The 15,004-nt window shown below is 48.4% G+C and overlaps 1 protein-coding gene across 2 annotated transcripts; it reads left to right on the top strand.

Annotated features, from left to right (window-relative positions):
- The first annotated feature begins 953 nt into the window (after nucleotides 1–953).
- Nucleotides 954–10,436, top strand: LOC109757609 (uncharacterized Rho GTPase-activating protein At5g61530). 2 transcript variants are annotated; one of them, XM_020316432.4, is made up of 10 exons: nucleotides 954–1,153; nucleotides 1,793–1,859; nucleotides 2,116–2,360; nucleotides 2,557–2,619; nucleotides 2,717–2,735; nucleotides 3,005–3,103; nucleotides 3,183–3,260; nucleotides 3,353–3,597; nucleotides 9,145–9,301; nucleotides 9,956–10,436. In XM_020316432.4, the coding sequence occupies exons 2-10, from the start codon at nucleotides 1,799–1,801 to the stop codon at nucleotides 10,096–10,098; spliced, it is 1,110 nt and encodes a 369-aa protein (XP_020172021.1). In that variant the 5' UTR covers nucleotides 954–1,153; nucleotides 1,793–1,798; the 3' UTR covers nucleotides 10,099–10,436. The 2 variants fall into 2 exon arrangements, with proteins under 2 accessions (XP_020172021.1, XP_020172020.1); XM_020316431.4 differs by having other exon boundaries at nucleotides 1,096–1,261.
- Nucleotides 10,437–15,004: the final 4,568 nt, after the last annotated feature.

Below are 15,004 nucleotides of genomic sequence, written 5' to 3'. Positions count from 1 at the left end.
CTTCGCCTCCATCGACCTCGTCGCCTACTGTGATGCGGACTGGGCTGGTTGCCCGGACACACGGCGCTCCACCTCGGGCTATTGTGTCTACCTTGGGCCATCGCTGATCTCGTGGTCGTCCAAGCGACAACCCACGGTCTCCCGCTCGAGTGCCGAGGCAGAGTATCGGCCAGTGGCTAATGCCGTTGCCGAATGCTCTTGGCTTCGTCAGCTGCTCCAGGAGTTGCTTTGTGAAGTTCACAAGGCCACGCTCGTCTACTGCGACAACGTCTCCGCCGTGTACCTGTCCGCCAACTCAGTCCACCATCGTCGAATGAAGCACATTGAGCTCGACATTCACTTTGTTCGCGAGGAGGTGGCTCTTGGGCGCATCCGGGTCCTTCACGTCCCGATGGCGCAACAATTCGCCGATGTGATGACGAAGGGACCGCCTACTTCCGTTTTCGAGGAGTTCAGGTCCAGTCTTTGCGTCTCCGGCGACGCTTCGACTGCGGGGGGTGTTGAATATATGGTTGTGCATGTATATTGTATACCTTGGCCCACCTCCTAGTCATTGTATGGTTGAGATCGAGGCCCACTTTGTACACCCATATATACGTGCGTTATGCACCGATCAATACATGGAGTTGCATTGTCAAAGTAATCTCTCTCAACACTAAAGTTTTAATAATGGATCAAAACAGTAAAAAAGTCCCAAATGGGTCGCCATGTTTTTTTCGATGTTAAATGGGTCGCCATGTTGAGTGCATCTGGCCATGAGATGACGGATACGAGGCAGACGTCTGTTCGGGTTGGCACCGTTCGAGTTGCCCTTACCCGTTGCAACGGACATGCTTCTTTGTTAGTGCTAGTTAAAAGGAAGTGCTAAAAAGTTAAAAGAAGAAATACCAACAGTCCAGACCGTAGATGCTTCTAGGAACGACCACAGACAGGCTCCGACCCCACATGACAGCGTGGGAGATTATGCCTGGATGGAGAGGAAGAGAGAGAGACGGCAGTGAACTGGTCAGCCGTCAGAGCGACGAGTGAGGCTGGATGGACTGGATTGGGAACGGTTTAGGCACGAGCGGAATTCGGCAAACCCAAAACCGTTATCGCCTCCGCCATTGACTCTTCTCTCGAATCCAAAGCGCACGGCACAAAAATCCTCCCGGTAATTTTTTTCATTTCATTCTCGGCGGCCTAGTCCTCTCCCTTTCCCTCCCCATCACCTTGGTCTTCCTCCTCGATTCGATCCGAACCCATCCGATTCGGAAGAGAGGTACTCACTTGCCCCAACCATTTCGCGCGATCGAAGCAGGGCGAGCTCGACTTTGCGGCGCTAAATCGTCGGCAGCTAGTATCCCGCGCTGTGTGTTTCCCCCCGTTTGTTTGTGTTCAGGTGTTGGATTCATGGTATTTCGTGGGTTGGGTGGGTAGACCAGCGCTCGGGATTTTGTGGTCGCGTCGACCTTGCCCGTGTTTCGGTTAGTTAAGGTTTTATTTACACTGGCTACTTTCCACTAGCCGGTGAGCTCATGCTCGTGTCTTGGCAGGGTCTGTTGATCTAATCTGTCACTAGTTTAGCTTGGACCTGGTTTGGGTGGGGGCGGGGTAGGACCTAGCGATCCCTTTGATGATTTTTGTCATTCTATCTTTAGACAGTGTGCCGCTCATCAGTTTGCTTGCTGCCAAGCACACCATTGATTCAGATTTGTGTGTTCCTGCTCCTTCCTTGTGTCTTTCTTTCTTTCTTTCTTTCTTTCTTTCTTACACGGCGCGTTTGTCTTTATTTGCATGCTGTGTTTTGCAGGTGGTGATGCCGCTTGTGGAATCGCCTCAATGGCGCCGGAAGGCCACCGATTTCTTCTCTTCATCTAGTAAGTGCAGCCGTACTGTAACCCTCTCTTGCTTTTCTCTAGATCATGCTGTTTTCATGTCTACTCATCTCCAACTGGTGTATAACAACTAAATGTATACCATCGCGACGTTTCAAGTAGGCCATTGTCTCGTGCACTTCTGAAATTACTTGAAATACTGTTTTGTGGAGCACACAATATCTGTGTTCTAGTTATTCATATCGATTTCATACTATCTTGGGACACTGAATGTTGGGTGTGAATGTTTTTGGGGCAGGCTTCAAGCTGAAGCAGGCAGGGCAATCTGCAGGGGATAATATAGCTGATGTTGCCGGTAAGGTTGGAACAGTGGTGAAGAGTCGGTGGGCTATCTTCCAGGATGCTAGACAGCGACCGCCACCACCAGGAGATACTGTGCAGGAGCGCTTCATCTCTGCTGCTGCCAACACTGGAGTGATTCTGAGGAAGGGCATTTCAGAGACAAAGGAGAAGGTCGCGGTGGGAAAGGTCAAAGTTGAAGAGGTCTGTGCCTTGGGGCAAAATTTTACTTAAGTTTTTCTTTCTTCACTTGTAGCTTTAGTTGTTCCATCACAAATATGGAATTTATTATGGTTAAAAAAAAGAAAATATATGGAACGCTATGCTTTCTATGATTCCCAGTGTTACCAAAAAACACTTGGTGAGACTGACTTTTGTGGTTCGGCGTGATTCCTTGCAGGCTGCCAAAAAAACTGCGGACAAAAGCAAAACTATTTTGAACAATATTGAACGCTGGCAGAAGGTTTGTGATTTGAAGTTCTGTTACCTGGCACTTGGCAGTATTATCTCACTTTATTGGGGAAGTATGCTGATTCTTACTTTCTTATTGCTTTTCGCAGGGAGTTGCGAGCAATGACGGTGAGTTTACAGTTCATTGCCTTAAGAATTTATTTGGAATTCATATCTGCCATGGCTTTTAGCGCACCTACTTATATCATACTGGAAGAGTGGAAATTCTGCAGCTCTCAACATATATGTAGCTACATGATTAACATGTTTCTTTGCTTGGCTTATTTTAACAAAATCTTATATGCTATTCTGCATGTGTTGTTGTTCTGTCTGCCGATGATTAATGGTTGACATTTAAACTCATTGGTTGCCAATAACCTTGCCTTGTAAGCTTGCAGTTTTTGGTGTTCCTGTTGAAGCCACTGTACAACGGGAGCAATCTGGTAAAGCTGTGCCTCTGATACTGGTGAGGTGTGCAGACCACTTGGTTATATCAGGTGAAATCGCTGAAATTAACAGACTGGTTTCTTACTACATATTTTGTACTGGATCTGACGGCTGAAATTATCTGATTAGGCTTGAGTAATGAGTACTTGTTCAAATCTGAAGGCGGCAGAAAAGTTCTTCAGCAACTAGTTTCACTTTACAATGAGGGTAAAGGGCCACCCTTGTCACCTGACTCATATTCTAACTTAACTTTTCTAGCAAATTTTGTATTGTGGGTTTTATGAGTTTGTTGTTTGCAGATTCGGGTGCATCTTTGCCTGATGGTGTTAGCCCTATTGATGTAGCTGCACTGATCAAGTGCTACCTTGCCAGCATCCCCGAACCACTTACAACATTTGCTCTTTATGATGAGCTTAAAGATGCGAGGGTTAGCATTGATGATCTTAAGAACATACTGAAGAAGCTTCCAAATGTGAACTACATGACACTAGAATTTGTTACAGCATTGCTACTAAGAGTAAGCCGTAAATCAGCACTCAACAAGGTATGCCTCATCCCTTATTTTGGTACTTTGTCCCTGCATTCTTTTTTTAGCTGTTTCTCTTTTGATGCTTCGGCACTGAAAAAAATTGGAACTAAAAATAGTAAAGTTCAACTTACTGCAGAATGTAAATCTATCAACTGATTGCTGGCATTCAGCAATGACTTTGACAACCACCCTTTAAATTTCATGAAGGACCAACATTGTTATTTTCTGACAAGGAAGGACTAATCTCCACCTAACATTGTTTCTTTACTGTGTACTTAACTAATGGCTCATGCATCACTTAGTCTTAGAAAATGGTATTTGACCTGCCGATTCTTGGTTTATGGTGCTAGTTTATTTTTGGTCTCCTTCTGTAACAACTCTCCAATAACAGCTAGATCTAGGGAAAATACGTTCTACTATCAGGTGTAGTTACAGCCACATCTCATATGCTACAATGTGGTAGTATATCTACTACTTTATCATGTTGAGTATGTTCACATACTATATCTAAGGTTTTCCAAAGCGAGCTACATGAATTTTTTTGCAGGTGAGTCCATAGTTTTTAGTATATTTCAAAAATGACTTAATATTTGTACGTATAAAGCAGTATACTAAAAAATGTACACAATACTTAGAAAGTGGTATATATACTACTGATATATTCTTATATACAATACACCATATTACCCGTACATATACTCAGGTATGATAGATACTACCTAGAATGAATGAAGCATATAATATACTGTACATAATTTAAAGCAACACTCAAATAAGCATGAACTGCCTGTAAAATGTAGTAGAATGTATTCAACACTTAATCCATAAATCACTACTAGTATTTATAGAGTTATCCATGAAACCAAGTTGCTGATTGTATGTAGTAACCTTTTGATCACCGATGAGTGCCATTTCCTGTTTAGACATTACAAATCTTCACTGGGCCGCAATGTAATTGAAATGACTCTTCAACATTAATTTTTTACTCTCCATCTGTAAATTTCAGTCACTTCTTGTCCAATTAGGAACACAAACATGCTCAATGTATTTTAGTAGAAGAGAACATGATGATTCTTGAAAGCACCCTGGCCCCATTCCCCTGGTGGCAATCCTACTGCAACATCAGGCCCAGCCCAACGAAGACGCTGGGCTCCCACCCCCGGTGACAATTTTGCAAAGACCTCAAGCCCAGCCCACCGCAACTTGGCCCAGCGTGGAGCCCCACACGCCAGAAAGCGCCCACCAGGGTCCTAGCCCGCCTGCAGTTGAGCCCTTCGCGTCCCCGCCGATCACCATGCGCCGGTCACGCGCTCGCTCCTCTGCGCCAGGCTCTCTGACGCTGGGTGAATTCCTAGCCGCCGCTACCAAGCACATCGCCGCGGCCCTGCCGACACCAGGGAGGAAACCGCGTAGGCCCCTCAACTTCACCCCCCATCGCGGCCGCTCGGCGGCCACCGCCCACCGCAGAGAGACGTGCGCATGTCTAGATCCTGCGCACCCTGGGGATCATTGGGACGAATCAGAAGATCACCCCAGCCGAGATGAAGGCCTATGACGGCATGTTTGCGGTGCCCATCCCACTCGCGGTGCTCAAGGCCATTGCCGCGCTGGTCGATCGCGAGATCCCAGCATGCCTGTCCAACCTGCCGATCGCACCGGCACATGTCGAGGTCGCATGCATGACCTAGGTGGTGCCTGCCCCCGCATCCCATCGATCCACTATCCATGGATCACGGCCTTAAGATTGCTGTGTGGAACGTGTGTGGCCTGAACACGCGTAGCCGGCGTGTCGCCATCCGCTCGCTGCTGGACACCGCCGCCGCCTCCATTGTATGCTTGCAGGAAACTAAGATGGAGTTTCTCTGTTCGTCTATTGTTCTTGACACTCGGTTCAGAATTTGATGATTACACTTACCTCCCGGCACTTGGCATGCGGGGTGGCATCCTGCTGGCTTGGAAGAGCAGGGTCGTGACTACCACGGACCCATTGTTCACCACAAATGCCCTCTTGGCCAGAGTGGCCACGGCCTCGGGCACCCCCTGGTGGCTATCGGTCGTGTATGGACCCCAAGATGACGCGGACAAAATTGCGTTCTTGCTAGAGCTGCGGGAGATTCGCGCGGCTTGCCTGGGCCATGGATGCTTTGCGGTGACTTCAACCTCATCCTGTGTGACGAGGACAAGAACAACAACAACTTGAACCGGCGCATGATGGGTAGGTTCCGCCGCCTCGTCAACGACCTCGCGCTTAAGGAGGTCTACCTCAACGGGCGCCGCTTCACGTGGTCGAATGAGCAGTCCCCTTCCACCATGGTGCATCTGGATCGTGTGCTTTGCACCTCAGACTGGGAGGATGCACACGGCGAGTGTCATCTTCGCTGCCTCGCGTCCGTCGTTTCGGACCACTCCCCCTTGCTGCTGGACCGCTCTCCCATGCCCGCGGCGCATAGACGTTTTCACTTCGAGGACTTCTGGTTGAGGTTTGATGGTTTCCACGACACTGGCAGCGGCTTGGGGCTCGGTTCATGACTCGGACCCTTTTCATCGCTTGATGTTGCGCCTTCAGGCTACAGCCCGTAGGCTTACCAGCTGGAGCGCCAAGTCGACCGGCAATATTCGCGACAAGTTGGCGATCTCTCGGGAGCTCATATCGCGCTTCGACAAGGCCCAGGAGGATCGCGCACTTTCACCGGAGGAAGATTGGGTGCGAAAGCGCCTCAAGGTCTCATATCTTGGCGTCGCTTCGGTGGAGCGTACCGTCGCTAGGCAGCGCGCCTGCATTGCCACGCTCAAGGACGGCGACGCCAACACGGGCTTCTTCCACCGGCAGTGGCTCTTTCCGTCGACAGAAGAATCGGATCTTCAGCTTGGCCGTGGATAGGCACGTGCTCACCGACCAGGACGCGATGGCGCAGGCTGCTTTCGCGCACTTTGATGGGATCCTGGGCAGGGTCGTCAACCGTGATCTCACACTTGACTTGGAGGGGCTCATTGAGCCTTGCGACCTGTCAAGTCTGGACGCTCCTTTCAGCATGGAGGAGGTATGGGACGCGATCAAATGCCTCCCCGCTTGCAAGGCACTGGGGCCCGACGGGTTTACTGCCGAGTTCTTGCGGGCTTGCTGGACCATTGTTCGGCAAGACTTTATGGATGTCTTCCAGCAGCTGTTCGAGATGAGAGGCCGTGGCTTTGGCAAGCTCAACCAAGCCCTCATGACCTTGCTGCCCAAACGAGCCGACGCCCAGCAGCTGCGTGACTACCGTCCGATCTGCTTGATACATCTTGTGGCCAAGATTTTCACCAAGGTCCTATCTTTGCGGCTTGCTCCCAGACTGGATAGCTTGGTCAGCCGCAACCAGAACGCGTTCATCACCGGCCGGAGCCTTCACGACAACTTCATTCTCGTGAGGCAATCTCTCAAGATGCTACACCAACTCGGGGCCCCGCGGATCATGCTTAAGCTCGACCTCACGCGCGCCTTTGACTCCATATCTTGGCCATTCGTCTTCGAGGTTTTGCGACAATATGGATTCGGGGAAAGATTCCGGGACCGCAATGGCCTGCGACAGGGCGCTCTATGCCCCCCCCCCCCCCCCCCCCCCCAAGCTGTTTGTTCTCGCTGTGGACACGCTCGGGCGGCTGATGCGCCGCGCTCTCGACGCTGGCATCTTGCAGCAGTTACATCCCCGACGCCCAATCCTGGCGATCTCCCTCTATGCTGACGATGTGATGCTCTTCTGCCATGCTACACTGGAGGATGTAGCCGCCGTCAAGGGTATCTTGACCCTGTTCGGCAAAGCGAGTGGGCTGCTGGTTAACTATGCGAAGAGCTCTGCCACCGTCCTGCACAGCGACCTACAGGGACACGAGGTGATCGCCTAGTTGGGCTGCCCGGTGGTGCATCTACCCATCACCTACCTTGGCATCCCGCTGACGACGCGCCGGCCTTCCGCCGCCCAGTTACAGCCCCTCGTCGATACGGTGGCTGCCAGACTCCCTACCTGGAAGGCGTGGCTCATGAACAAAGCTGGGCATCTTGCCCTCGTCAAATCGGTCCTCAACGCGTACCAGTTGATAGCGTTCCCCCCCCCCCCCCCCCCCCCCCAAGAAGACGATCAAGCAATTGGAGAAGATCCAGAGAGGCTTCTTGTCGGCTGGGCGAGCCATTGCCAGCGGTGGTCGCTGCCATGTCAATTGGCGCCATGTGTGCCGGCCCCTCGAGTATGGTGGACTAGGGGTCCGTGACCTGGAGCGCGCTGGTCTCGCGCTGCGTCTACGCTGGTTGTGGTTTGCCCGCGTTGATCCGGACCGTGCTTGGCAAGGCCTCGACCTGCAGTTCTCGCACGAGGAGCGCGCGCTATTCTTCGCCTCCACTACCATGATCATTGGGAATGGCTCGACGGCGCTGTTTTGGGAAGATTGGTGGGCAGTCCGTCTGTGAGGTCACCCCTCTGCTCTACCAATGCATTCCCAAACGACGACACAAAGTCAGGACGGTGGCAGATGGGCTGGCAGGTAACTCTTGGGCGCATGATATACAGGGGATCCTGGGCCTGCACGAGATCGGCCAATACTTGCTGCTTTGGCAAGCAGTGTGTCACACCACCCTGACGAGCGAGCCGGATCGCTTGCTCTGGAGGTGGACTGCCAACGGCATATACTCGGCGCGCTCGTGTTATGCGGCCAGTTTTCAGGGATCCACACGTTGCCCTTCCTGGCAGCTGGTCTGGAAGAGCTGGGCGCCACCACGGGTTAAATTCTTCCATTGGTTGGCCGCCCAGGATCGCTGCTGGACTACTGAAAGGCTTGGGCGACGCGGTTTGCAGCATCACCCTCGATGCCTTCATTGCGACCAGGCCATGGAGACTATTCAGCACCTGTTCCTGGCCTGCCCCTTTGCTCGCCAGACCTGGCATATCATCCTTGACTGGCTGCATATTCCGGCCCCAATTCCAAATCAGAAACCCATGGTCATGGAGTGGTGGCTGCACGCGAAAGAGCTCACGCCACCTGCGCACCGGAGGCCCTCAAGTCCATCGCGCTTCTTGTTCCCTGGATGTTATGGAAGCACAGGAACGGGCGTGTCTTAGACAACACCACGCCATCCTTGGAATTGCTAGTGGATAGGATCAAGGACGAGACCCGATGTTGGGCTAAGGCTGGACCCAGGGGCTTTGGGTTGTTCTGCCCACAACCTGGGACGTCCATTGATAGTTTGTATGACTCTGTAACGCTCACCTCCTAGGAGGCCTGTTCTACCTTTCCCATGAAATGAAATGCAAAGGTCCTTTGCGTTTTCTCGAAGAAAAAAAAGAATGTACACAGAAATGAGTTCACTAGATAATTCTTTCAGTTCCATCTGGTTTGATAGACCACATTGTACAACTTTCCACAGTTAGGTTCTTCACAGTTAGTAATTTCTATAGTATAGACTGCTTGTGGAACTTGCGGGTTTGTTTCTATTTCTGGAGCTGTTCTCATTCGTCAGGGATTGTATTTAGTTTAATATAAAATGTTCATTTCCTTTTGAGTGTTGAAGCAAATTTTTGGTGCCAAGTGCAGATGGACTCTTGTACCCTTGCTGTGGAGTTCGCACCTTTGATCATATGGCAGCAAGGGGATTCTGGAACAGATTTGCGGAATCATCTCAGATTCACACTGAAACCACCTCCAAAAATTGTGGACACGACGACAAGTACCACTACATGGGACTTGCTAGGTATGTAAATTGATTTCGTCTAACAGAATCCAGAGATTTTATATCGGCTGAAGGCTGGCGTTGGTTTCCCTTCATTAGCACAAGGGGGAAGCAATTAAGTAGATATTTCGACTCATGTTATCAAACATGCTTGATGCCCTATATCTGGTTGTCAAGTTATTGTGAATGCTAACTATCTAGTATGAATTGATAATTGAGGCTGTGCTAACTGCCAAGAAAGTTGTGGGCGTGAACGAGGGGTCAAACTTAATCCTAAAGCCAATTTAAGTGTGATTTAGCCACCCATCTTTAAACTGCCAAGTAAGAAGTGTCCGTGAATTGAGGGATCAACCTAATCCAAAGACAGATATACAAGTGTGAATATAGGTGTCACGTCTGTAAACCAGCTTCACATTTCATCAACTAAGAGACGCACTTAGAGACTTGTGACACCTATATATGCTCGGGATGACCCAAACCTTGTTATAGTTAGGTTGTGTTGATCCAACATCGAGCTACTATGTGTTGTGGAAGAGGGGAGGGGGATAGGTGGCCAGTCTTGCAGTGGATGGTCCAATCCGGACTTTCTTGTGAGCAGAGGTGGTAAAAATTTAGTCCTTAATCTTTTTTATCTAACTGTTATAATCCAACGTGGTTTGGCTTATATGATTGTAGATGAGGATGATGTGGATGCTTCGTCGCAAATCCCCTTGGACGATGGTTCGCCTCCAGACTATGGTGCTATTGAGGTGATCCAGTGCTTGATTGAGCATCACAATCCCATATTCACGGATGCAAACGAGACTGTATGGAGATGACCTGACCTGGCCGGCTCCTCTTTAGATTTCTGTGGTATTTAGCTCGTGCTATGTACAAGTTCCAGGTAGTAGGATGGAGTGGAGTGCCGCGAATAAGTCTAGTCTCGGGGACAAGCATTTTGGTCCAAACTTTTTTTGTCTTGTTTTGTGGGAGTAAAAGTAGGAACTGTATATATTAATTGTCCACATGGCAGAGTTGTCTTGTGGGATTTGCCTCGACATGGCTCGTCAATAATGTACCATGATTCTTGTGCTGTATGTCACTACTTGGGTTGTAGACAAATTGCTGGACGTGGACGCATTTGCTAAATTCACTTCAGGCAATTACCAATCAGAAAGTGTAGTTGGCGCCGTGCGTTCAAAATGGTCTACTGATACTTCCGTCGGTAACAGCCTCGCTTCTTGTGCAGGAATAAGTTTTTACAGTTGCACGAAACGAGGTGTGGAAGTCTGACGGCAGTGAGAGGTTACAAGTGTTCATTACTTTGCGTCATAGTAACTGTTGAATTTGACAATGTTCTGTTTGCAGAAAGAGCACGGGCGGCAGAGTGTTGCACGCCCCAACAAAGCACCCTTTGATCTGTGAGATTGAATGATCCATATCTATGCTTAAAGCAATATTACTGAATCCCTTCGTGACGGCTTGGGTGGAACCCCAGAATTTGCCTCCGTCGCCCCCTCGACGCTGCGTGGCTAAGCCTGTGCAGTGGATGGTGGCGGCTCCTTCTCCGGTGTTTCAGCTCGAGGCAGTGGCCTCCGGCGACGGTGGTTGCTCACTCTCGGCGCAGCCGTGCCCTGCAGCTTCTTCTTCCCTCCTGGTGGAACATTGGCTGAATGGCTGTGCAGCCATGATGGTGCCACCTCGTCGACATGGTGTGGCTTAGGGAGACCTATTTGCCGCTCTCGCAATAAAATGTCAGCAAATCGCACAGAGCGAGTGACTGGGCGGCCCATTTGGACCAGAGCGGGGGGGTGGGGGGGGGGGGGGGGGTGGTTCTTTAGGAGTGACCATTTTTAAAAAGGGAACAAATTTTCTTAAGTTTTCATGAACATTTAAAAAATTGTGTGTTTTTCCTAAAAAAATCATGTACATTTTTTATTTCGTGAACTTTTTAAAAATCATGAAACATTTAAAAAAATTAAATGTTCTTGAGCATTTTTAAAAAATTAAACAAAAAAAGTCAAAGAAAGGAAAACCAAAGGAAAGAAAAGGGAAAGATAAACACCCAACTCGCCGCACAGTGCTGTGCGACTTGCCGACATATTGTGGCAAGAACGACAATTAGGGTTTGTCTGGCTCTTAGGCTCCGCTGCATGTGAAACTGTAATTAGGCCCTTAACTATGTTTTGACATTGATGAAAAAAAATGTAGGTGACTAATATATTTGCTAAGTAAATCTATCGGTGTTAGTCGGAGTTGAGATGTTGTGTTATGGATCATATACCCCTTAAAATGTTGAAGACTTTAGATGTATGTGACAATGATATAGGCGTAACCTCTTTTTTGTTCTTGAGTTATAGAGAACCCCGCACTATTCAGAGTGGATGATGACCCGCAAGTATAGAGGATGGCGATAGTCTTCAAAGAAAGTATTTCAATCCAAATTTATTGATTCGACACAACGGAAGCCAAAGAATGTTTATAAGGTTTAGCAGTTGAGTTATCAATTCAACTAACACCTGGAGAGATAACTTGCTTGCGAAAATTTATTAATAGCATATAGGTAGAAGTGGTGATAAAGTAGCAATAGTAATAATAACAAGTTTGTAGCGTAGTAGCAAAGAGTGGCAGTAGTTGTTGTAATGGAAACACCAGCAGTAAAAGCGTAGGCATGGAGTAATCGATGGGATTGCTCAGATGGGATTCAATATGCAACGGTCATAACCTAGAGCGAAGCAATCTAGCTCCAATTCATCAATCATAGTAGGCATGCATTTCGTAAATAGTCGTACGTGCTTGACAAAAAAAACTTGAATGATATCTTTTGTCCTACCGTTCCGTGGTAGCGAAGTCCTAATGGAGACTAAGGGTAATTAAGGCGCTCCATTTGATAGGAACCGGGACAAAACATTAACATATTGAACGAAAGTTCAATGCCAATGGAGTTGAATGGGAAGAAAATCAATACCCCAAGACGAAGTTTGTTACTCAACAAGAGAAGTATGACCCCACTTCTTTTGAGGGAACACAAACTCAAGATGATCTTCCACCACAAGACCACAAGCTAAAAGCGAAGGACAAGCTTCGAGAAGAGATTGACTCATTTGAAGAAGCTCCTAAGGCCATGGTCAAGTGGGTTCCCAAGACTACATCAAGCTCTACTTCACCAAGTTCAACTACAACTCCAAGGATTCCCATCAAGTTGATGTGGGTCCCAAAGAAGAAGAACTAGAGTGTTCTTGAGGGTGACTCCGCCAACATACTTCACTCACATTCATATTGGCGAGGACTTGTGCAATCAACTTTCATATCTTTCACTAGTTCATGGAGTCACAAACCTTCTTAGTGGTAAGACAAGGGACAAGGTAACCAAATACTCTCATGGACATCATCATATGTGCAATTCACTCTATGTCTATGGATATCCTTGTATGTTCCTTGTGGGACTAACCCATGTAGGTATTGAAAGTGCAACACTCTAAAGGATTGCTCCAAATGATCTACATCAACATTGAGCATCCACATCTTCACTGTCTACATGAAGTCATCATCGACAAAACCCAAGGTTAGTTCATCCCTCTTTAGGGGGATATCACATCTAGGGGGAGCATTGCTCTAAAAATTGAGCTAAATCAACTCTAATGGTGTGAACACATTAATGTTTTATGTAAAAGTGGTAACCCCACTTGTGCTTAAACGATGAGTATGACCACTGATCAAATGTTCTCATTTGACTCCTAAGTCAATATACTCATATATATATGACCTAGTCATCGCCAATTGCTTAATAGATGCTAGAATTGGTTGTGCATGCTTTGACACATATTTCATTTGCTATCTTATTGTGTGAGCATGTTGGTTGCATATTTTCTCCATTGAGGACATCCATTTGTTGTTTTGATTGTCTTGGTTTTTGTTAACCAAGTGGATGTACAAGAATGCCTAAGAACCTCCTCTAGCTATGTATGCTCTTCTTGTCTCAAATTCTTTTCATGCTATATCACAAAAATTGAACAAGTCTTTTTCACACCCTCCAGGTGAGGAGCTCTCGGAGCCACCGGTGCGACTAGGGCTGCCTTCCAAAACCTTCTTCATGCATTTTGGTTAGACCAACTCACTCAAACTCGGTCGAACCGAAATCATAAAGACTGATCTAGGTTTTCATCTCGGTGCTACCGATTAGACCAACTCGGTCCCATCGACTTGCTGTAACTGCACGCAGTTGCACATCTCGGTGCCACCGATTTGTTCCACTTAGTGCCACCGAAAGTACACGGGTATATATACTCCGCACGACCGTATGTTGAAACCATCTTCAAACGCTACGACTCCGCACCCCGTTGCTGCCACCCCCTTGGTCTCCGGATCATCGCCGTCGTCTCTTGCGCGCCTTCACCGCAGGAATCCGCCACCGTCAACGGAATCTGCTCCGCCGTTGCCGCCGTAGAGGATCTCCACCGAGTTAGGGTGAGATTCGATCTCCTCGCGCTTTCTTTTCTCCAATGCAATGCACAAGGATTTTGCCATGTATTTTGACACAATTGTAATGCCTCTATCCACCAGATTAGTTCCTTAGAATAGATTTGAGCAAAAAATTTAGGTTTAGGTTTCCGCCGAATACATATCGGACCGACCGAATAGGAATTTTCGGTCCTGCTGATCTGGCTCTGGCCATTGCTCAAGTACAAATCGGTTCCACCGAAACGTACTAAGCAAACCCTAACCCACGGAGGAAGTGAGAGATGAATACGACCCTCTCACCGGATCTGGGAGTCGGAATAACCTGTCCTTGAGCAGGAAGCCTGTGGGGGACCTCCGCGGTCAGGTATCTGGCTGCCCGAAGCTTTGCAATGTCCTCCTCTGTAACCGAGGAAGCCACCCATTGGCCCTGTGGGCTGGGTCCGGACATGGTTGGGAAGCTTAAAGCAATGGAGTCAAACCTTGGGTGCTAGAACTCGAGGTTGGGGAGGCTGAGGAGAAGTTTGGCATAAATAAAGACGGCCCTTGGCTCCTTTATAAAGGCAACGGGTATCGAGCGCCTCCTCCTAAGCCTGAAAACCTGCCTATTCCTAATGGAGTTTTCCAATGGAACGGTTGGGTTACCCACGCTCGTATTAATGAGAATCCCGCGATAAGGGAACATGATCTCTGCCTCGACAAGACATGCCAATAAAAACCTCGCCTCGAAATGTGGAACGGCAGGACAAAAACGTTTCAAAATAATGACCGGGCAAGCGTAATGTCACGTTACGAAAAGTTATCTGCAGATTGGAGTCGTGAAATATTATATTCTCTACGGTTGTGGTACTTGTGTTGCAGATCCGGACACGCTCGTCCGAAGACTATCTGGGAGTATTCGGAAAAGGGAACCCGCCTTGCAATGCCGAAGACAATCTGCGCGCCAAACACCTCGTCATTGAAGCCTGGTTCAGGGGCTACTGAGGGAGTCGTGGACTAAGGGGTCCTCGGGTGTCCGGCCTGTTGGACATCGGCCGGACTAATGGGCTGTGAAGATACAAGACCGAAGACTCTCCCGTGTCCGGATAGGACTCTCCTTGGCGTGGAAGGCAAGCTTGACAACCAAATATGAAAATTCCTTTCTCTGTAACCGACTTTGTACAACCCTAGTCCCCTTGGTGTCTATATAAACCGGAGGGGTTAGACCGGAAACAGATATAGTCATACGGGCTAGACTTCTAGGATTTTTAGCCATTACGATCTCGTGGTAGATCAACTCTTGTAATA

Source organism: Aegilops tauschii, chromosome 2, assembly GCF_002575655.3.
Source record: "Aegilops tauschii subsp. strangulata cultivar AL8/78 chromosome 2, Aet v6.0, whole genome shotgun sequence".
Lineage (NCBI taxonomy): Eukaryota > Viridiplantae > Streptophyta > Magnoliopsida > Poales > Poaceae > Aegilops > Aegilops tauschii.
The sequence above is the reverse complement of the archived record's forward strand: the minus strand, read 5'-3'. Positions and strand labels throughout refer to the sequence as shown.